The 24,858-nt window shown below is 40.4% G+C and overlaps 1 protein-coding gene and 1 long non-coding RNA gene across 4 annotated transcripts in view; both read right to left on the reverse strand.

Annotated features, from left to right (window-relative positions):
* LOC126955174 (uncharacterized) overlaps positions 1 to 24,858 on the reverse strand; it is a 177,840-nt gene that overhangs the window by 29,685 nt on the left and 123,297 nt on the right. The window lies entirely within an intron of this gene.
* The window catches only part of LOC126955172 (zinc finger protein 141), a 50,614-nt gene that overhangs the window by 18,398 nt on the left and 7,358 nt on the right, over positions 1 to 24,858 (reverse strand). The window contains exons 3-4 of one of the 3 annotated variants that reach the window (XM_050791466.1): positions 24,578 to 24,673; positions 7,499 to 7,848 (exon numbers count right to left, since the gene is read on the reverse strand). In XM_050791466.1, coding sequence (XP_050647423.1) covers positions 7,499 to 7,848; positions 24,578 to 24,673 — 446 coding nt within the window. Of the gene's footprint in view, positions 1 to 3,069; positions 7,849 to 13,779; positions 19,616 to 24,577; positions 24,674 to 24,858 lie in introns of those variants that run through there. The other 2 variants (XM_050791465.1, XM_050791467.1) reach the window with 2 other exon arrangements.

The raw sequence follows: 24,858 nt of genomic DNA on the forward strand, positions 1-24,858 counted from the left end.
AGAATGCTGGTTACCAGATTCTTGGGAATTTACAAGAAAGGGGCATCTGGAGACATGTCTGTAAAATAAGACATAGTTGCCTCAGAGGTATAAATTCAAGAAATCTATTGTACAGCATGGTGACTACAGTTAATAATACATTTTTGGAGAATGCTAAGACAGCCAATGTTATGAGCTCTTATCACGAAAGTAATGACTATGTGCAGTGAAGTATTTGTTAAGTAGCTAGAATTAAGCTTTTGACAATCTATATATACTGCAAAACACCATGTTCTACAGGATATTTTATCTGTCAATTAAAAAATGTATTTTAAAAATTACAATGTTGCCAATGCTGTCTCTTTGTCAAACAACTTGAATATTATCAAAAATGTATAGTTTTTGTGCTGTTTTTGTAATACAATAACCATAGATTATGGTTGCTCACACTTATAATTCCAGGACTTTGGGAGGCCGAGGTGGGAGGATCACAAGGTCAGGAGTTCGAGACCAGCCTGGCCAACATGGTGAAACCCATCTCTACTAACAACACAAAAATTAGCCAGGCGTGGTGGTGCACACCTGTAATCTCAGCTACTAAGGAGGCTGATGCAGGAGAATCATCTGAACCCAAGAGGCGGAGGTTGCAGTGACCTGACATTGTACCACTGCACTCCAGCCTGGCGACAGAGCGAGACTCTGTCTCAAAAACAAAATAAAAAAGAAAATAATCATAGGAACTCTAATATTTACTAGCATGTCTTAGACCCAGAACAATATATAATACAAGACAATGCACTCTAGGGCTTTTACTTTTACGCTTGAAGTACCTGGAGTTTCTAGTGCTGATGGAAATCATATATAAGACATGCTATATAAAAGGGCGAGTGATGCTAAAGGTCCCATAATTGGCCACTCTGTGAACACAGTAAATGAATTTTCATCAAAAATCACTAAGAGGCTTAGCACGGTGGCTCACGCCACTAATCCCAGCACTTTGGGAGGCTGACGTGGGTTGATCACGAGGTCAGGAGTTTGAGACTAGACTGGCCAACTTGGTGAAACCCTATCTCTACTAAAAATACAAAAATTAGCTGGGCGTGGTATTGGGCACCTGCATCCCAGCTACTCGGGAGGCTGAGGCAGGAGAATGAATCACTTGAACCCGGGAGGTGGAGGTTGCAATGAGCTGAGATCATACCACTGCACTCCAGCTGGGTGTCAGAGCAAGACTCCATTTCCAAAAAAAAAATAATTAAAAAAAAAAAAATCACTGAGAAAATATTTGAATTCAATAGCTGCCATAATCTTCAAACATTTTGCAGAGAAAGTGACCAAGGACTTGGATAAAGTAAGGTGACTAAAAATGAAAACTGTAGCTCATGAAATGCATCCACTAAAACAAAAAATTGGAAGAGAAATTCCTCAAGATTGTAATATGAATATGGACAAAAAAGATCATTGCAGAGTTTGAATCTACAGAGATAATTCTATTGTTTTTCCACCATTTAACATTCACACTCAAAAATATAAGATTCTGGCCTGGCACGGTGGCTCATGCCTGTAATCCCAGCACTTTGAGAGGCTAAGGCAGGCAGATCATTAGGTCAAAAGATTGAGACCATCCTGGCCAACATGGTGAAACTCCATCTCTATTAAAAATACAAAAATTGCCGGGCGCGGTGCCTCACGCCTGTAATCCCAGCACTTTGGGAGGCCGAGGTGGGCGGATCACGAGGTCAGGAGATCGAGACCATCCTGGCTAACACGGTGAAACCCCCTCTCTACTAAAAATACAAAAAATTAGCCGGGCGTGGTGGTGCGTGCCTGTAGTCCCAGTTACTCGGAGGCTGAGGCAGGAGAATGGCGTGAACCCAGGAGGCGGAGCTTGCAGTGAGCGGAGATCATGCCACTGCACTCCAGCCTGGGCGACAAAGCGAGACTCCGTCTCAAAAACAAAAAACAAAAAACAAAAAACAAAAATTAACCGAGTGTGGTGGCGGGCACTTGTACTCCCAGCTACTCAGGAGGCTGAGGCAGGAGAATCACTTGAACCTGGGAGGCAGAGCTTGCAGTGAGCTGAGATTGAGCCAGTGCACTCCAGCCTGGTGACAGAGTGGGACTCCATCTAAAATAAATAAATAGAAGATTTTGTATGGAAAAATAAGTTTTACTATGTCACAGAAAATTAAATGTAAAATTCTTCACTTACCATTGTCTCCTAAAAATTTTCTTCCTTTTTGTTGTTGTTGAGATGGGGTCTTGCTCTGTTGGCAGGATGCACTGAAGTGGCACAACATCAGCTCACTGCAACCTTCGCATCCTGGGTTCCAGCAATTCTCCTGCCTCAGCCTCCGGAGTGGCTGGGACTACAGGCACGTGCCACCATGCCTGGCTAATTTTTGTATTTTCAGTAGAGATGGGGTTTCACCATGTTTGCCAGGATGATCTTGGCTCTTGACCTCGTGACCTGCCTGTCTCAGCCTCCAAAAGTGCCGGGATTACAGCACTTTTTAGGCCACCACGCCTGGCCTAAAATTTTTATTACTAAGATATATTTCCTCTTAAGAAATTTCAAAATTCTGATGTGTTTCTACATATGGTGGTACAATATACAACCCACTTATATTAATGCTTTCCTTGTTCTAGCTTTTGTTACATTTTACACACTTTGTCATAGAATCTCATACAATTTCTCTTTTACAAACACAGAAAAACAATGCCGACTGACTTAATCCTCTTACCTGTGGACAGTGAATTACTCTTATCTCAATTACGTGATCTAAATGTTGCACTGATAACCTATAAATAACCTCAAACACCCCAGTTAAAAACAATTTACCATAGTAAAAACTTCAAACTTCTCATCAGAACCTAAAATCCACGTGAAATTATGTGGCATGAAGAGAACAGTGAGAAACTAGCCATAATACAAAAATGAAGAAAGGCTCTGGGGCATACATACCTGGGCATAAATACATAAAGACATCACAAAACTGAAGATAAGTAGAAAATAAGAACACAAATCCTCTTTACATTCATAATGAGTTGGTTCTGCAGCCTGGGAACAGATGTCCTCTCCACATGCACAATGAATCTGTTCACCACAATGAATCTGTTCACCACAATGAATCTGTTCACCACAATGAATCTGTTCACCATAGATTATTTTCAATCTCTTACTTGGAGCTACAAATTAACTCCAGGAATATTTATGGCTAATCATGAAGTAACTATTAAACACCCAGAACTTTCTATTTGTTCACTACAATAATACATCAAAACATCCCCATAATTGACAAAGTTTTCCCAGTACTTACCTGAACAAATTGGTAAAATAAACTAATTTATGTCAATTATAAAAACTGAAAGGAACAATAACTAAACAAAACAGCTTATATAGGGTTCTTAAAACAAAATGAAATGTTCTAACTAAAACATAACTTAATACATATATTATGAAATTACATCTAAAAATTTTATGTTCACTACTAAATTTTATAAAAATCATTCTTATAATTTCTGACCAGCTCACATAATAAATACTTCATGAGGTGGAAAAAAAAAAAAAGAGAATCAAAGAAATTATAGCTCTAGCATGAGCATCAAATAAAAACAGAGAATTTATATGGGGAGATTCTCAACAACAATCCATTAGATTTTAATTAATTAAATAAAAATATGAAAATATAAATGTGGTTTCAGAATGTCTGAGGCTTCTAGATTTCCAGTAAATTATCCATGGTATTAACGTAATCTTCTTTGTTCTAATATTGCTATTTTCTTTGGAAAATAGGTACAAACTCACACAAACACAATTGATCGCTCCATAATTTTCTTACACCTAAGGTTTATCTTTAGAGCAACACATTTATATACTTAACTTCATGTAACGGGAACTAACATTTGTATAAGTTTGCAGGAAAAGATGCCACATGTTCAAAGATAAATGTAAAACATTTTAAAAAGTATTCAGGATGCATAAATGTATGAATTATAATTACACTCTAATACTACAATCATAATTGTACAGTTAGAAATAATTAAAGTGTATAATTGGATTGTGTGTAATACAAAGGATGAATGCTTGAGGTGATGAATAACTCATTTACTCTGGTATATTACATGTTGTATACCTGTATAAGAAAATAACCCATATATGCCATAGATAAATATGCATACTACGTACCCACAAAAATTTGAGAAAATAAGAGTAAAAATGCAACAAATGGGAAAGATATTCTTCAATATATTTGCTATTTAAAGCCATTGGAAAAAGAGAATACTAAAAATGTCATTCAACTATGTTACCATTGTTACCATCTTTTACCTACACCCTTGAGTAAGGTGGGATAGGTGTTAAGTTGGTGGCATAATGACACTTCATTCAAGCAACATTTCAAAACGTTAACAATTTTCTTTAGTTAAAAAATTGTTCCCACATAATCTTAAAATAATTTAAAAATGTACTGTATTTTATTACATAAATGTATAATTGGTAAAACAATTTACTAGTAAAATACAGATTGTTTTTCTCTCACTATAATGCAGAAGAATATTACTCTGAACACCTACCTCATGCATCACTCAATATTGTCAACTACAAAAAAGCCTCTCTGCTTAGATTTTCATTATGGATCTTTCATTTATGTTCTTACCCTTTCTTGTAAAAATTCATGAATAATGCCCACTGAATGAAAGAGAATCTCTCTTATCTCTGACGCAGCAACGATTCATCACACACTTTCATATAAACAGGAATGTGTTGAAATAGTATGAAATAATTTGAGTTGAATTAACTATTATATGCTTTTCAAAAAATCTATACTTTTTTCAAGTGAAAAAATATACTTTAAATGTAGTATCTCTTCAAAAATCTTTTCAACTTATATACAAAGAAATTCTCTAACAGGTTAAACTTTGCATTATTTTTTATATTTAATACTCTGATTTACTGCAGTGTCCAAAGTGTTAGTTCCTTAGTTCTTTCTACTGTAAATCATCTGATGTTTACAGTCTTAATTTTAGACAATATTTCTTCACATTTACTGCATCTACAAATTATATTCTAGCAGAAACTCTCTGGTGTTTTTTCAGCTGCAGTTTTTGAACAAATGTTTTTCCACATTTACTACATTTGTAGGATTTCTCGCCAATATAAATTTTCTGATGTTGAAGAAAGTCTCCTTCAGGGTTTTCCCCTATTACAAAATGTGTATAACAAAATCCATGATAGAAGTACAGGTACTACAACCCTCTTTATGTTTGTATTGCTTGTCTTAAGAATACTCTTCTTCACTTTTAAGGCCTATAATTTTCTGAAAGGTCTTTCAACAGAAATTACATTTATAATGTTTTTAATATGTATAAACTTTGCTAGTTAGTAAAATGTGAGTAGATATAACTTTTCTATATATTTTATATTTCTACAACTTTTCTTGAGTATAAAGGCTATCATGTGCAAAAAGATGAGCATTGGTAAAAGTTTTGCCACATTTTTTGTATTTCCAGGGGATTTATTCAATAGGAATTATATATATACAGTAAGATATGACAAGCATTTGAAGGCTTTGCAACATTTTTCATATTTTTATGGCTTCTCACCAGTATCATTTCTCTTATATTTAGAATAGATTGAGGTGTGGTTACAAGCTTTGTCACACTTTTCATGTTTGCATTTTCTCTCCAGTGTGAATTATCTTATGATTAGAAAAGACTTGAGGAAGATTTAAAGACTGCCACATTCTTCACATTTGTAAGACTTTCCTCCAGTATGAGTTCTCGTATGTTTAAGAAGCCTGGAGTATGGATTAAAGGTTTTGCCACATCATTTACATTTCTATGGTTTTATATCTAGTATGAATTTTCTTATATTCATCTTTCATATCTTCTCAAGATAAGCTTGTGGAATGAATCTTCTATGCTCAAATGTGAATTTTCATAAAGGTTTGTGGATGGTCTGAAGGCTCTGCCACATTCTTCACATTTATAGCATGTTTTCCCCAGAATGAATTCTCTTGTGTACAGTAAGGGTTGAGAACCTATCAAAGGCTTTGCCACATTCTTTACATGTGTAGGATTTCACTCTGGTATAAATTCTCTTATGTTTAACAAAGTTTGAGGATGTGGTAAAGACGGTGCAACATTCTTAACATGTCAAGCATTTTGCTCCAGCATGAATTTGCTTATGTTCATTAAGGATTGAGGACCATTTAAAGGCTTTATCACACTGTTCACATATGAAGTTCATCTCCAGTATGAATTATCTTATATTTATTAAGCGTTGAGGACCAATTAAATGCTTTGCCACATTCTGCCACATGTGTAGGGCTTCCCTCCAGCATGATTTTTCTTATATTTATTCACCAGTGAGGACTGTTTAAAGGTTTTGTCACATTCTTTATATTTGCAGGGTTTATCTCCAGTAATAATTTTCTTCTGCTCAATTCAGGTTTGTGGACCATCCACAGGCTTTGCCACATTCTTCACATTTGTACAGTTTCTCTCTGGTATGAATTCTCTTATGTTTAGCAAGTTTTGAGAATGAGGTAAAGAATTTTGCCATGTTCTTCACATTTCCAGGGTTTCTCTCCAGTATAAATTTTCTCATGTTCATTCAGGTTTGTGGACCATCCAAAAGTTTGTCACATGGGTAGGATTTCTCTCAGGTATGAATTTTCTTATGTTTATTCAGGTGTGAGAACCGTTTAAAGGCTTTGTCACAATCTTTACATTTGTAGGGTTTATCTACAGTATGAATTTTCTTATGTTGACTCAGGAGTGAGAACTGTTTAAAGGCTTTGTCACATTCCTTGCATTTGTAGGGTTTAGCTGTGCTATGAATTTTCTTATGTTGACTCCGATCTGTGGACCGTCTAAAGGCTTTGCCACATTCTTCACATTTGTAGGGTTTCTCTCCAGTATGAATTTTTTTATGTTCATTCAGGACCCTGGACCGTCCAAAGGCTTTGCCACATTCATCACATTTGTAGGGCTTCTCTCCAGTATGAACTTTCTTATGTTCATTCAGTTTTGAGGACTGTCTAAAGGATTTGCCACATTCTTCACATGTGTAGGGTTTCTCTCCAGTATGAATTCTCTTATGTTTAGTAAGGGTTGTGGACCTATTAAAGGCTTTGCCACATTCTTCACATTTGTAGGGTTTCTCTCCAGTATGAATTCTCTTATGTTTGGCAAAGTTTGAAGATGAGGTAAAGATTTTCCTGCATTCTTCACACGTGATGGGTTTCTCTCCAGCATGAACTCTCTTATGTTTAGTAAGGGTTGTGAACCTATTAAAGGCTTTGCCACATTCTTCACATTTATAGGGTTTCTCTCCAGTATGAATTATTTTATGCTTAGCAAAGTGTGAGGATGTGGTAAAGATGCTGCCACATTCTTCACAAGTAAAAGGTTTCTCTCCAGTATGAATTCTCTTATGTTCATTAAATATTAAAGACCATTTAAAGGCTTTGCCACATTCTTCACATGTGTAGGGTTTCTCTCCAGCATGAATTACCTTATGTTGAGTTAGGTGTGAAAACTTAGGAAAAGATTTGCCACATTCTTTACATTTAAATTGTTTCTCTCCAGTATGTCTTGTCTTACGTTTGTTTGATTTTGAAAATTTACTAACAACTTTGATGTTTGCTTTACACTGAAATATTTTGCTCTGGGTAGTTGACAAGCATTCATTAAATTCATTGTAACCTCCTTTCTGCAACTTACAGTCATTCAAACTTTTACAGCCTTTTCTTAATTGTAAATTCTCATGTCTACATTTCTCATATCTTCTCAGTATAAGATTGTGGAATGAATCTTCTATGCCCTGCACTGGCCAACGGTCTTGGGTGAAATGAGAACACACAGCTGAAAGGAATAAAAATTACAAATTATCCCACTTAGTATATTCATATAAATATACTTTGTAAATCTTATGAAATTATTCAAACTACATTAGTTAGATGGCATAACAAAATCCCACAGGCCATAATTTCTTTACAGACATATACATGTAGCAAACATGTACTAAAAAAGATGCCTTTCTGTGAAACCTATAAATGAGTTAATTGTATGCAATGCCTCAGGTAAGCAAAATGCCAAGAGCCACATTGAACAGGAAGGAATGTTTGCTACATTTACCCACCAACAGCTCTTCCTCCTCCCCAATAGCACTATGCCATTAGGAATGAAGTATCAACTCCTGGCTTCTTTCTTTAAAGAGAAGAAAAATACTGATACAGATATCCTTACTTCTGGCTTTTGGGTGTCTTTACAGAGCCTGGTTTTTGTCTCCAATACCACAGAGTGCTGAAATGGTGGTATACTTTGGGAGGACAGATTGGGTCTGCTGAAACCAAATGTAAATGTTTCAGGAGCAGACTGCCATGCTAAATACAGGCAAGAGGTGGAACAAGTGATTAGAGACTGTGTTTTTTTTTTGTTTTTAGAGACAGAGTCTCGCTCTGTCACCCAGGCTGGAGTGCGTTAGTGTGATCTCGGCTCACTGCAACCTCCGCCTCCCAGGTTCACGCCATTCTCCTGCCTCAGCCTCCCGAATAGCTGGGACTACAGGTGCCCGCCATCATGCCCGGCTAATTTTTTGTATTTTTAGTGGAGACGGGGTTTCACTGTGTTAGCCAGGAAGGTCTCGATCTTGTGACCTCGTGATCCGCTGGCCTCGGCCTCCCAAAATGCTGAGATTACAGGCGTGAGCCACTGCGCCCGGCCCTAGAGACTGTTAAGAAGGAACATGAACAAACACTTTTAACTGAAAAGTAAACACAAAATTCCAGAGAAGACACATCGTTAGAAGATGTATGAGAGGTTACCATAATCTCCTTCAAGGACAATTGGTTTCAGACCATGTCAAGAAAAACCTACATTGTAAAGATTGTGACAAATAGTTTTTTGTTAATGTTCAAATAACAACCAAACATTACAATGTACACAAAATATTAGAACAACATGGTCCAACAATTTTAAAATTTTCAGAAAAGGGGCCGGGCGTGGTGGCTCACGCCTGTAATCCCAGCACTTTGGCAGGCTGAGGTGGGAGGATCACAAGGTCAGGAGATAAGAGACCGCTTGGCTAACATGGTGTAACTCCGTCCCTACTAAAAATACAAAAAAACTACCCGGACGACCGGGCGCAGTGGCTCACGCCTGTAATCCCAGCACTCTGGGAGGCCGAGGTGGGCGGATCACAAGGTCAGGAGATTGAGATCATCCTGGCTAACACAGTGAAACCCCGTCTCTACTAAAAAATACAAAAAATTAGCTGGGCGCGGTGGTGGGTGCCTGTAGTCCCAGCTAATCAGGAGGCTGAGGCAGGAGAATGGCATGAAGCCAGGAGGCAGAGCTTGCAGTGAGCCGAGATTGCGCCACTGCACTCCAGCCTGGGCGACAGAGCGAGACTCCACCTCAAAAAAAAAAAAAAAAAAAAAAAAAAAAAAAAAACTACCCGGACGTGGTGACGGACACCTGTAGTCCTAGCTACGTGGGAGGCTGAGGCAGGAGCATGGTGTAAACACAGGAGGCAAAGCTTGCAGTGTGCCGAGATCATGCCACTGCACTCCAGCCTGGGCGACAGAGTGAGACTCCGACACACACACACACACACACACACACACACACACACACAAACACACACACACACATTTTCAGAAAAGACCAGGCATAGTGGCTCATGTCTGTAATCCCAGCACTTTGGGAGGCTGGGGCAGGCAGATCACAAGGTCAAGAGATCAAAAACATCCTGGCCAAAATGGTGAAACTCCGTCTCTACTAAAACTACAAAAATTAGCTGGGCATGGTGGCACACACCTGTAGTCCCAGCTAATAAGGAGGCTGAGGCAGAAGAATTGCTTAAACCCTGGAGGTAGAGGTTGCAGTGAGCCAAGATCACACCACTGCACTCCAGCCTGAGTGACAGAATGACACTCCATCTCAAAACAAAACAAAAACAAAAGTTCAGAACAATAATTAAAACTGAAGATAAACAAAGTTTTAAAATTTGACCAGAATAAAGCTCAATGAGCTAAATGGTAACACAACTAAATATAATTTAAAATATATATATAAATGAAAACATTAAAAATATAAAAAATCACAGAAGTGAAAAATACAAAAATAATGACTGAGAAATTTTTTTTTTCTTTTTCTCTTTTTTTTTTTTTTTTTTTTTTTTTTTTTTGAGACGGAGTCTCGCTCTGTCACCCAGGCTGGAGTGCTGTGGCCGGATCTCAGCTCACTGCAAGCTCCGCCTCCCGGGTTCACGCCATTCTCCTGCCTCAGCCTCCTGAGTAGCTGGGACTACAGGCGCCCGCCACCTCACCCGGCTAGTTTTTTTGTATTTTTTTAGTAGAGACAGGGTTTCACCGTGTTAGCCAGGATGGTCTCGATCTCCTGACCTCGTGATCCGCCCGTCTCGGCCTCCCAAAGTGCTGGGATTACAGGCTTGAGCCACCGCGCCCGGCCTCTTTTTTTTTTTTGAGACAGAGTCTCACTCTGTCTCTCAGGCTGCAGTTCAGTGGTGCCATCTCAGCTCACTGCAAGCTCCACCTCCTGGGTTCACACCATTTTCCTGCCTCAGCCTCCCGAGTAGCTGGGACTACAGATGCTTGCCACCACACTTGGCCAATATTTTTTATATTTTTAGCACAGACAGGGTTTCACTGTGTTAGCCAGGATGGTCTCAATCTCCTGACTTTGTGATCCGCCCGCCTCAGCCTCCCAAAGTGCTGGGATTACAGGCATGAGCCATCGCACCCCCCAACTGATGGCACTGTGTAACATGAAATAAGTCAGCCAAGAAGAGACAAAAATTGCATGAGTCAACTTACATGAGACATCTAAAGCAGTCTGACTCTAAAATAGAAAACAGAATTGTTTTTGTAAAGCACCAGAAAACAGAAAAAGTAGGTAGTTGTTTAATGTGTATGAGTGTTAAGACTTGCAAGATAAACATATTCCAGAGATAGAGTGCATAACAATATTGATATAATATGACTAAGGTGAATACTTAAAAGTATTTATGGCACGTATATACCTATGTAACATGTTTTTCACACGTACCCCAGAAGTTAAATTGTAATAACAAAATTTGGAAAAAAATGGTATTTAAGATTGTAAAGTTTTGGCTGGGTGCAGTGGCTCACACCTGTAATCTCAGCATTTTGGGAGGCTGAGGTGGGCAGATAACGAGGTCAGGAGATCAAGACCAGCCTGGTCAATATGGTGAAACCCCATCTCTACCAAAAATACAAAAATTAGCTGGGCGTGGTGGTACACACCTGTAATCCCAGCTGCTCAGGAGGCTGAGGCAAAACAATCACTTGAATCTGGGAGGAGGATGCCGTGAACGGAGATTGCATCGCTACACTCTAGCCTGCATGACAGACTGAGACTCCATGTCAAAAAAAAAAAAAAAAAAGATTGTAAAGTTTATGTGTTTTTGACAATTAAAAATAGTATCTAGCCGGGCGCGGTGGCTCAAGCCTGTAATCCCAGCACTCTGGGAGGCCGAGACGGGCAGATCACGAGGTCAGGAGATCGAGACCATCCTGGCGAACACGGTGAAACCCAGTCTCTACTAAAAAATACAAAAAACTAGCCAGGCGAGGTGGCGGGCGCCTGTAGTCCCAGCTACTCCGGAGGCTGAGGCAGGAGAATGGCGTAAACCTGGGAGGCGGAGCTTGCAGTGAGCTGAGATCCGGCCACTACACTCCAGCCTGGGTGACAGAGCGAGACTCCGCCTCAAAAAGAAAAAAAAAAAAGTATCTAAAATCTGAGATACAGACATATGACAGTTTTTGAACTTATCTTCAAGTCGCAAAAGTGTTTCTCCCACACATAAATATAGATTTACAAATAAATAGAGAGTAAAATTAGGAGGATTTCAATGACTACTCAAAACCACAACTGTATACACAAACAGAACAAGTATACAACTCATAAACAAAACAAAAACAATATGCATACAGATAAATAAACACAGACTCATACTGGAAATAGACATATCAGTGATCCATATTTGACTTGTGCTCCAGTCTTACAGTGTACATGGTCGGATGCTGTCAATTATAGTATAAAATAAAAACATCCTTGTCTTGTTCCAGATCTCAAATAAAAAGTTTTCTGCTCTTTCCTATCCAGTATGGTATCAGCTATTAATCTGATCATTATTAATCATATATGGTCTTTACTGTATTGAGGTACATATAATCTATACCTAATTTGTTGAGTTGCTTAAATCACAAAGGCATGTTCAATTTTGGCAATGTTTCTTCTGTATCTACAATAAAAAATAAAGGTGCTGGCCAGGTGTGGTGGTTTATGCCTGTAATCCTAGCACTCTGGGAGGTTGAGGCATGAGGATCACCTGAGGTTAGGAGTTCAAGACCAGCCTGGTCAACATGGCGAAACCCTGTCTCTACTAAAAATACAAAAATTAGCTGGATGCAGTCCAGCTACTCCCAGCTACTCAGAAGAATTGCTTGAACCTAGGAGGCAGAGGTTGTGGTGAGCCGAGATCACATCAGTGCACTCCGGTCTGGGTGACAAAGCAGGACTCCATCCCAAATAAAATGAAGTAAAATAAAATATGTCTAGCAGCAAACTGAATTGAAAAGATGAACACTCTCTACACTGATAATTTAAAAACATTGATAATGCTGGGCGTGGTGGCTCATGCCTGTAATCCTAGCACTTTGGGAGGCCAAGGTAGGCAGATCACGAGGTCAGGAGTTCGAGAGCAGCTTGACCAACATGGTGAAATCCCATCACTACTAAAAATACAAAAATTAGCAGGTCATGGTGGCATGCGCCTGTCGCCCCAGCCACTCAGGAGGTTGAGGCAAGAGAATCATTTAACCCGAGAAGCAGAGGTTGTGGTGCACTGAGATCACACCATTGCACTCCAGCCTGGGCAACAGAGTGAGACTTCGTCTCAGAAAACAAACAACAACAGAATTGATAAAAAACTGAAAAAGACATAAAAATTGAAAGATATTTTTCCTTATGAACTGAAAAAACATCAGGAAAGTGGCCATACTACCCAAGGTGATACACAGATTCAATGCCATCTGTATCAAAATACCAATGACTTTTTCACAGAAATGGAACAAACAAGCTTAAAATTAACCAGGACCAACCAAAGACCCCCAAATAGCGAAGGTAATCCTTGGCAAAAAGAATCAAGTTGGAGGCATTACACTACCTGACTCCGAAATATCCTATAAAGCTATAATAAGCAATACAACATGATACTGGCATAAAAACAGACATATCAAACTATCCAGTGAGCTCAGTAATAAATTCATGAACCTAGAGGCAAGTGATTTTCAACAAAGATGTCAAGAACACACATTTGGAAAAAGACAGTCTTTTCAATAAATAGTGCTAGGAAAATTGATTATCTACATGATAATCAAAAAATGAAAGTAGGCCCCTAGCTCTTATGATATAAAAAACCCAATCGCACATAAAGATTTAAATGTGAAACCCAAACCTATAAAGCTATTTGGGTAAATACGGAGGAATGCTTTACCACTTATTACAGAGCAAAGAATTTTTAAGTAACACCTCAAAAGCACAGGCAAAAGAAGCAACATTATGCAAATGGGATTACAACAAACTAAAAACGTTTTGCACAGCAAAGAAAACATTAACAAAGTGAAGAGATAATCTACAGAGTGAAAGAAAATATTTGTGAAATGCACACAAAAGTTAGAATATTTAACAAGCTTAACAACAAAAATAACACGCAATTTAAAAATAGAGCAAAGACATCCCAAAATAACACGCAATTTAAAAATAGAGCAAAGACATCCCATTCCAAGATGGCTGAATAGGAATGGCTCCGGTTTGCAGCTTCCAGCGTGATCAACATAGAAGACGGGTGATTTCTGCATTTCCAACTGAGGTACCTGGTTCATCTCACTGGGACTGGTTGGACAATGGGTGCAGTGCAGCCCATAGAGGGTGAGCCAAAACAGGGAGGGGCATCGCCTCACCTGGGAAGCACAAGGGGTTGGGGGATTTCCCTCTCCTAGCCAAGGGAAGCTGTGACTGACTGTATCTGGAAAATCAGGACACTCCTGCCCAAATACTGTGTTTTTCCAATGGTCTTAGCAAACGGCACACCAGGAGATTATATCCTGTGCCTGGCTTGCCAGGTCCCACAACCATGGAGCCTTGCTCACTGCTAGCGCAGCAGTCTGATATTGACCTGCGAGGCAGCAGCCTGACAGGGGGAGAAGCGTCCACCATTGCTGAGGCTTGAGTAAGTAAACAAAGCAGCTGGGGAAGCTCAAACTGGGATGAGCCCACTGCAGCTCAGCAAGGCCAGTTGCCTCTATAGGTTCCACCTCTGGGGACAGGGTATAGCTGAACAAAAGGCAGCAGAAACTTCTGCAGATTTAATCGTCCCTGTCTGACAGCTCTGAAGAGAGCCGTGGTTCTCCCAGGATGGTGTTTGAGATCTGAGAACGGGCAGACTGCCTCCTCAAGTGGGTCCCTGACCCCCGTGTAGCCTAACTGGGAGACACCTCCCAGTAGGAGTCGACTGACACCTAATAGAGGCAGGTGCCCCCTGGGACAAAGCTTCCAGAGGAAGGATCAGGCAGCAATATTTGCTGTTCTGCAGCCTCTGCTGGTGATACCCAGGCAAAGAGGGTCTGGAGTAGACCTCCAGCAAACTCCAACAGACCTGTAGCTGAGGGACCTGTTAGAAGAAAAACACAACAAACAGAAAGGAATAGCATCGACATCAACAAAAAGGACATCCACATCAAAACCCCATCTGTAGGTCACCAACATCAAAAGGTAGATAAAAGGTAGATAAAACCACAAAGATGGGGAGAAAACAGAGCAGAAAAGCTGAACATTCAAAAAACTAGAGCACCTCCTCTCCTCCAAAGGATCACAGCTCCTCACCAGCATCAGAACAAAGCTAGATGGAGAATGACTTTGATGAGCTGACAGAAGTAGGCTTCAGAGGGTCGGTAATAACAAACTTCTCTGAGCTAAAGAAGGATGTTGGACCCCATCACAAGGAAGCTAAAAACCTTGAAAAAAGATTAGACGAATGGGTAACTAGAATAAACAGTGTAGAGAAGACCTTAAATGACCTGAAGGGGCTGAAAACCATGGCACGAGAACTACATGAAACATGAACAAGCTTCAATAGCTGATTTGATCAAGAGGAAGAAAGGGTATCAGAGATTGAAGATCAAATGAGTGAAATAAAGCAAGAAGAGAAGTTTAGAGAAAAAAGAGTAAAAAGAAATGAACAAAGCCTCCAAGAAATATGGGACCATGTGAAAAGACCAAATCTATGTTTGATTAGTGTACCTGAAAGTGATGAGGAGAATGGAACCAAGTTGGAAAACACTCTTCAGGATAATATCCAGAACTTCCCCAACCTAGCAAGGCAGGCCAACATTCAAATTCAGGAAATACAAAGAACACCACAAAGATACTCCTCGAGAAGAGCAACCCCAAGACACATAATTGTCAGATTTACCAAGGTTGAAATGAAGGAAAAATTGTTAAGGGCAGCCAGAGAGAAAGGTCGGGTTACACACAAAGGGAAGCCCATCAGACTAACAGCAGACCTCTTGGCAGAAACTCTACAAGCCAAAGAGAATGGGGGCCAATATTCAACATTCTTAAAGAAAAGAAGTTTCAACCTAGAATTTCATATCCAGTCACACTAAGCTCCATAAGTGAAGGAGAAATAAAATCCTTTACAGACAGGCAAGCAAATGCTGAGAAATTTTGTCACCATCAGACCTGCCTTACAAGACCTCCTGAAGGAAGCATTAAACATGGAAAGGGACAACTTGTACCAGCCACTACAAAAACATGCCAAATTGTAGAGACTATCGATGCTAGGAAGAAACTGCATCAACTAACGGGCAAAATAACCAGCTAACATCATAATGACAGAAGCAAATTCACACATAACAATATTAACCTGACTTCAAACTATACTACAAGGCTACAGTAACCAAAACAGCATCGTACTGGTACCAAAACAGAGATATAGACCAATGGAACAGAACAGAGCCCTCAAAAATAATACCACCCATCTACAAGCATCTGATCTTTGACAAACCTGACAAAAACAAGAAATGGGGAAAGGATTCCCGATTTAATAAATGGTGCTGGGAAAATTGGCTAGTCCTATGTAGAATGATGAAACTGGATCCCTTCCTTACATCTTATACAAAAATTAATTCAAGATGGATTAAAAACTTAAATGTTAGACCTAAAACCATAAAAACCCTAGGAGAAAACCTGGAAATACCATTCAGGACTTGGGCATAGGCAAGGACTTCATGACTGAAACACCAAAAGCAATGGCAAGAAAAGCCAAAATAGACAAATAGGATCTCATTAAACTAAAGAGCTTCTGCACAGCAAAAGAAACTACCATCAGAGTGAACAGGCAACCTACAGAAAGGGAAAAAACTTTTGCAATCTACCCATCTGACAAAGGCTTATATCCAGAATCTATAAAGAACTTAAAGAAATTTTAAAGAAAAAAATAACACCATCAAAAAGTGGGCAAAGGATATGAACAGACATTTCTCAAAAGAAGACACTCTCACCCTAATACTGCGCTTTTCCAATGGTCTTAGCAAACGGCACACCAGGAGATTATATCCTATGCCTGGCTCGGAAGGTCCCACTCCCACAGAGCCTCGCTCACTGCTAGCACAGCAGTCTGAAATCAACTGCAAGGCAGCAGCAAGGCTGGCGGAGGGGTGTCTGCCATTGCTGAGGCTTGAGTAGGTAAACAAAGCAGCCAGGAAGCTCGAACTAGGTGGAGCCCACCGTAGCTCAAGGAGGCCTGCCTGCCTCTGTAGACTCCACCTCTGGGGGAAGGGCATAACTAAACAAAAGGCAGCAGAAACTTCTGCAGACTTAAACATCCCTGTCAGCTTTGAAGAGAGTGGTGGTCCTCCCAGCACAGAGTTTGAGATCTGAGAACGGACAGTCTGCCTCCTCAAGTGGGTCACTGACCCCAGAGTAGCCTAACTGGGAGACACCTCCCAGTAGGGGCTGACTGACACCTCATACAGCCGGGTGCCCCTCTGAGATGAAGTTTCCAGAAGAAGGATCACGCGGCAACATTTGGCGTTGTGCAATATTTGCTGTCCTGCAGCCTCCGCTGGTGATATCCAGGCAAACAGCATCTGGAGTGGACCTCCAGCAAACTCCAACAGATCTGCAGCTGAGGGTCCTGCCTGACTGTTAGAAGGAAAACTAAGAAACACAAAGGACATCCACATCAAACCCCATCTGTATGTCACCATCATCAAAGACCAAAGGTAGATAAAAACAAAGATGGGGAGAAACCAGAGCAGAAAAGTTGAAAATTCTAAAAATCAGAGTGCCTCTTCTCCTCCAAAGGAACGCAGCTCCTCCCCAGCATACAGACCAAAGTTGGATGGAGAATGACTTTGACAAGTTGAGAGACGAGGGCTTCACACAATCGGTAATAACAAACTTCTCCAAGCTAAAGGAGGATGTTCGAATCCATTGCAAAGAAGCTAAAAACCTTGAAAAAAGATTAGACAAATGGCTAACTAGAATAAACGGCATAGAGCAGACCTTAAATAATCTGATGGAGCTGAAAACCATGGCACGAGAACTACGTAATGCATGCACAAGCTTCAGTAGCCAATTCGATCAAGTGGAAGAAAGGGTATCAGAAATTGAAGATCAAGTGAATGAAATGAAGCAAGAAAAGAAGTTTAGAGAAAAAAAAGAAACAAACGAGGCCTCCAAGAAAAATGGGACTATGTGAAAAGACCAAATCTACATTTGATTGGTGTACCTGAAAGTAATGAGGAGAATGGAACCAAGCTGGAAAACACTCTTCAGGAAATTATCCAGGAGAACTTCCCCAACCTAGCATGGCAGGTCAACATTCAAATTCAGGAAATACAGAGAGCACCAGAAAGATACTCCTCGAGAAGAGCAACCCTAAGACACATAATTGTCAGATTCACCAAGGTTGAAATGAAGGAAGAAATGTTAAGAGCAGCCAGAGAGAAAGGTCGGATTATCCACAAAGGGAAGCCCATCAGACTAACAGCAGATCTCTCGGCAGAAACTCTACAAACCAGAAGAGAGTGGGGGCCAATATTCAACATTCTTAAAGAAAAGAATTTTCAACCCAGAATTTCATATGCAGCCAAGCTAAGCTCCATAAGTGAAGGGGAAATAAAATCCTTTACAGACAGGCAAATGCTAAGAGATTTTGTCACCACCAGGCCTGCCTTACAAGAGCTTCTGAAGGAAGCACTAAACATGGAAAGGAACAACTGGTACCAGTCACTGCAAAAACATGCCAATTGTAGTGACCATCAATGCTAGGAAGAAACTGCATCAACTAATGAGCAAAATAACCAGCTAACGTCATAATGACAGGAGCAAATTCACACATAACAATATTAATCTTAAATGTAAATGGGCTAAATGCTCCAATTAAAAGACATAGACTGGCAAACTGGATAGAGTCAAGACCCATCAGTGTGCTGTATTCAGGAGACCCATCTCACGTGCAGAGACACACATAGGCTCAAAATAAAGGGATGGAGGAAGATCTACCAAGCAAATGGGAAGAAAAAAAAAAAAAAGCAGGGGTTGCAATCCTAGTCTTTGATAAAACAGACTTTAAACCAACAAAGATCAAAAGAGAGAAAGAAGGTCATTACATAATGGTAAAGGGATCAATTCAACAAGAAGAGCTAATTATCCTAAATATATATGCATCCAATACAGCAGCACCCAGATTCATAAAGCAAGTCCTTAGAGACATACAAAGAGACTTACACTCCCACACATAATAATGGGAGATTTTAACACCCCACAGTCAACATTAGACAGATCCATGAGACAAAAGTTAACAAAGATATCCAGGAATTGAAATCAGCTCTGCATCAAGCATACCTAATAGACATCTACAGAACTCTCCATCCCAAATCAACAGAATATACATTCTTCTTAGCACCACATCACACTTATTCCAAAATTGACCACATAGTTGGAAGTAAAGCACTCCTCAGCAAATGTAAAAGAACAGAAATTATAACAAACTGTCTCTCAGACCACAGTGCAAACTAGAACTCAGGATTAAGAAACTCACTCAAAACCGCTCTAATACATGGAAACTGAACAACCTGCTCCGGAATGACTACTGGGTACATAACGAAATGAAGGCAGAAATAAAGATGTTCTTTGAAACCAATGAGAACAAAGACACAACATACCAGAATCTCTGGGACACATTTAAAACAGTGTGTAGAGGGAAATTAATGCCCACTAAATGCCCACAAGAGAAAGCTGGAAAGATCTAAAATTGACACCCTAACATCACAATTAAAAGAACTAGAAAAGCAACAGCAAACACATTCGAAAGCTAGTAGAAGGCAAGAAATAACTAAGATCAGAGCAGAATTGAAAGAGATAGAGACACAAAAAACCCTTAAAAAAAAAATCAACGAGGCCGGGCGCGGTGGCTCAAGCCTGTAATCCCAGCACTTTGGGAGGCCAAGACGGGCGGATCACGAGGTCAGGAGATCGAGACCATCCTGGCTAACACGGTGAAACCCCGTCTCTACTAAAAAATACAAAAAACTAGCCGGGCGCAGTGGCGGGCGCCTGTAGTCCCAACTACTCGGGAGGCTGAGGCAGGAGAATGGCGTGAACCCAGGAGGCGGAGCTTGCAGTGAGCTGAGATCCGGCCACTGCACTCCAGCCTGGGCGGCACAGCGAGACTCCGTCTCAAAAAAAAAAAAAAAAAAAAAAAAAAAAAAATCAATGAATCCAGGAGCTGGTTTTTTGAAACGATCAACAAAATTGATAGACGGTTAGCAAGACTAATAAAGAAGAAAAGAGAGAAGAATCAAATAGACAGAATAAAAAGTGATAAAGGGGATATTACCACCAATCCCAAAGAAATACAAACTCCCATCAGAGAATACTATAAAGACCTCCACGCAAATAAATTAGAAAATCCAGAAGAAATGGATAAATTCCTGGACACAATACACCCTCCCAAGACTAAACCAGGAAGAAGTTGAATCCCTGAATAGACCAATAACAGGTTCTGAAATTGAGGCAATAATAAATAGCCTACCCACCAAAAACAGTCCAGGACCAGACGGATTCACAGCTGAATTCTACCAGAGGTACAAAGAGGAGCTGGTACCATTCCTTCTGAAACTATTCCAATCAATAGAGAAATTGGGAATCCTCCCTAACTCATTTTATGAGGCCAGCATCATCCTGATACCAAAGCCTGGCAGAGACATAACAAAAAAAGAGAATTTTAGACCAATATCCCTGATGAACATCGATGCAAAAATCCTCAATAAAATAATGGCAAACCGAATCCAGCAGCACATCAAAAAGCTTATCCACCACGATCGAGTTGGCTTCATCCCTGGGAGGCAAGGCGGGTTCAACATACGCAAATCAATAAACGTAATCCATCATATAAACAGAATCAAACACAAAAACTGTATGATTATCTCAATAGATGCAGAAAAGGCCTCTGACAAAAGTGAACAGTGCTTCATACTAAAAACTCTCAATAAACTAGGTATTGATGGGATGTATCTCAAAATAATAAGAGCTATTTATGACAAACCCATAGCCAATACCATACTGAATGGGCAAAAACTGGAAGCATTCCCCCTGTCCTTTTTTTTTGAGATGGAGTCTCGCTCTGTCACCCAGGCTGGAGTGCAGTGGCATGATCTTGGCTCACTGCAAGCTCTGCCTCCTGGGTTCACGCCATTCTTCTGTCTCAGCCTCCTGAGTAGCTGGGACTACAAGTGCCCACCACCACACCTGGCCAATTTTTTCTTTTTTTTTTTTTTTAGTAGAGACGGGGTTTCACTGTGTTAGCCAGGATGGTCTTGATCTCCTGACCTCATGATCCGCCTGCCTTGGCCTCCCAAAGTGCTGGGATTACAGGCATGAGCCACCGCACCTGGCCAGGAAGCATTCCCTTTGAAAACTGGCACAAGACAGGGATGCCCTCTTTCACCACTCCTATTCAACATAGGGTCAGAAGTTCTGGCCAGGGCAATCAGGTAGGAGACAGAAATAAAGGGTATTCAACTAGGAAAACAGGAAGCCAAATTGTCCCTGTTTGCAGATGACATGATTGTGTATTTAGAAAACCCCATCGCCTCAGCCCAAAATCTCCTTAAGCTGATAAGCAACTTCAGCAAAGTCTCAGGATACAAAATCAACGTGAAAAAATCACAAGCATTCCTATACACCAAAAACAGACAAACAGAGAGCCAAATCATGAGTGAACTCCCATTCACAATTGCTTCAAAGACAATAAAATACCTAGGAATCCAACTTACAAGGGATGTGAAGGACCTCTTCAAGGAGAATTACAAACCACTGCTCAATGACATAAAAGAGGACACAAACAAATGGAACAACATTCCATGCTCATGGATAGGAAGAATCAGTATTGTGAAAATGGCCACACTGCCCAAGGTAATTCATAGATTCAATGCCATCCCCATCAAGCTACCAATGACTTTCTTCACAGAATTGGAAAAAACTACTTTAAAGTTCATATGGAACCAAAAAGGAGTCTCCATTGCCAAGACAATCCTAAGCCAAAAGAACAAAGCTGGAGGTATCACGCTACCTGACTTCAAACTGTACTACAAGGCTATAGTAACCAAAACAGCATGGTACTGGTACCAAAACAGAGATATAGAACAATGGAAGAGAACAAAGCCCTCAGAAATAATACCACACATCTACAAGCATCTGATCTTTGACAAACCTGACAAAAACAAGAAATGGCAAAAGGATTCCTGATTTAATAATTGGTGCTGGGAAAACTGGCTAGCCATATGTAGAAAGCTGAAACTGGATCCCTTCCTTACACCTTAGACAAAAATTAATTCAAGATGGATTAAAGACTTAAATGTTAGACCTAAAACCATAAAAACTCTAGATGAAAACCTAGGCAATACCATTCAGGACATAGGCATGGGCAAGGACTTCATGACTAAAACACCAAAAGCAATGGCAACAAAAGCCAAAATGGACAAATGGGATCTAATTAAACTAAAGAGCTTCTGCGCATCAAAAGAAACTACCATCAGAGTGAACAGGCAACCTACAGAATGGGAGAAAATTTTTACAATCTACACATCTGACAAAGGGCTAACATCCAGAATCTACAAAGAACTTAAACAAATTTACAAGAAAAAAATGAAACAACCCCATCAAAAAGTGGGCACAGGATATCAAAAGAAGACATTTATGCAGTCAACAGACACATGAAAAAATGGTCATCATCATTGGCCATCAGAGAAATGCAAATCAAAACCATAATCAGATACCATCTCACACCAGTTAGAATGGCGATCATTAAAGTCAGGAAAAAACGCCGGGCGCGGTGGCTCAAGCCTGTAATCCCAGCACTTTGGGAGGCCAAGACGGGCGGATCACAAGGTCAGGAGATCGAGACCATCCTGGCTAACACGGTGAAACCCCGTCTCTACTAAAAAATACAAAAAACTAGCTGGGCGAGGTGGCGGGCACCTGTAGTCCCAGCTACTCGGGAGGCTGAGGCAGGAGAATGGCGTAAACCCGGGAGGCGGAGCTTGCAGTGAGCCGAGATCTGGCCACTGCACTCCAGCCTGGGTGGCAGAGCGAGACTCTGTCTCAAAAAAAAAAAAAAAAAAAAAGTCAGGAAAAAACAGGTGCTGGAGAGGATGTGGAGAAATAGGAACACTTTTACACTGTTAGTGGGACTGTAAACTAGTTCAACCATTGTGGAAGACAGTGTGGCGATTCCTCAAGGATCTACAATTAGAAATACCATTTGACCCAGCCATCCCATTACTGGGTATATATCCAAAGGACTATAAATCATCCTCCATTACAGACACATGCACATGTATGTTTATTGCGGCACTATTCACAATAGCAAAGACTTGAAACCAACCCAAATGTCCACAATGATAGACTGGATTAAGCAAATGTGGCGCATATACAACATGGAATACTATACAGCCATAAAAAAGGATGAGTTCATGTCCTTTGCAGTGACATGGATGAAGATGGAAACCATCATTCTGAGCAAACTATCACAAGGACAAAAAACCAAACACCACATGTTCTTACTCATAGGTGGGAACTGAACAATGAGAACACTCGAACACAGGGTGGGGAACATCACACACTGGGGCTTGTCGTGGGGTGGGGGGAGAGATAGCATTAGGAGAAATACCTAATGTAAATGATGGGTTGATGGGTGCAGCAGGCCAGCATGGCACATGTATACCTATGTAACGAGCCTGCATGTTGTACATACGTACCCTAGAACTTAAATTTAAAAAAAAACAAAACCAGAAAGATATTCTGACACAACTTACAAAAACAAAGACTGAGATCATTATGTTAAAAAAAAAACAGTAAAAAAGAAACAGATATTAATTAGTGATACCAATATAAAAATCAGTCAAAAGTATAGAAACAGTAAGTAAAATGGTGTTTTCCAAGAGCTGAAGAAAGAGAGGAAAAGGGCAGTTTGTTTATTGAGTATTACATTTTACTTTTGTAAGATAAAATTAATCTAAAGATCCACTGCAGGCCGGGCACGATGGCTCAAGCCTGTAATCCCAGCACTTTGGGAGGCCGAGACGGGTGGATCACGAGGTCAGGAGATCGAGACCAGCCTGGCTAAGCCGGTGAAACCCCGTCTCTACTAAAAAAATACAAAAAACTAGCCGGGCGAGGTGGCGGGCGCCTGTAGTCCCAGCTACTCAGGAGGCTGAGGCAGGAGAATGGCGTAAACCCGGGAGGTGGAGCTTGCAGTGAGCTGAGATCCGGCCACTGCACTCCAGCCTGGGGGACAGAGCGAGACTCCGTCTCAAAAAAAAAAAAAAAAAAAAAGAAAAGAAAAAAATACTTTGACATAGAGCTCCTCAATAACACAAATATTCCAATGTCTCCAAAAGCAATGGAACAGCAGTCACATCATGCAGCCCCTTATAAGCGATAAAGTGGATGGACATTAGCTCTCCCTGTAAACTTAAAGGGAGATCAATAAAGCAAAAAGAGAATTCTTTGAAGATTTAACAGCATGGGACAGAAAAAATGCAGCTTTTTCAGAAATTATTTTCATTGGAGCAGAGCTTCCCAAACTACCTGTTTTTGTTTTGGTTTTTTTTTGAGATAGAGTCTAGCTCTGTCACCAGCTGGAGTGCAGTGGTGTGATCTTGGCTCACTGAAACCTCCACCTCCCAGGTTCAAGTGATTCTCCTGCTTTAGCCTCCTGAGTAGCTGGGACTCCAGGTGTGCACCACCATACCCAGCTAATTTTTGTATTTTTAGTAGAGACAGGGTTTCACCATGCTGGCCAGCATGATCTCGATCTCCTGACCTCGTGATCCACCCGCCTCAGCCTCTCAAAGTGCTTGGATTACAGCCGTTAGCCACTGCACCCGGCCCCAAACCACATTTTAAGGCCTGGCTTCCTTCTTGACCTTTGGTCCCCTTGCCTGTGTCCTCTGCTTCATTCACTCTCACCTACCTGGGGGTCTGGCTACGATCTTACGTATCTTCACATTGTAGGGCTCTTTTCTTTGTTCCAGGCAGGTGACCAGGTCTGGGTTAGAGATAGCAACACCTGTTTTATTAAAAAAAAAATAAGAATAACATGAATATTGATGGGGATTCTCCAATTACCAACCTAGTATTATGCTAAGCAGAATAGAGAGATATTATGGAAGATTCTAGAAAATTAATCCAAAAATTGTTTCCTGATAGAATCTTTAGAATATTTAAGTATTTTAAATCTGCAGATTCCAAGTT

Source organism: Macaca thibetana, chromosome 5, assembly GCF_024542745.1.
Source record: "Macaca thibetana thibetana isolate TM-01 chromosome 5, ASM2454274v1, whole genome shotgun sequence".
NCBI classification, from domain to species: Eukaryota; Metazoa; Chordata; class Mammalia; order Primates; family Cercopithecidae; genus Macaca; species Macaca thibetana.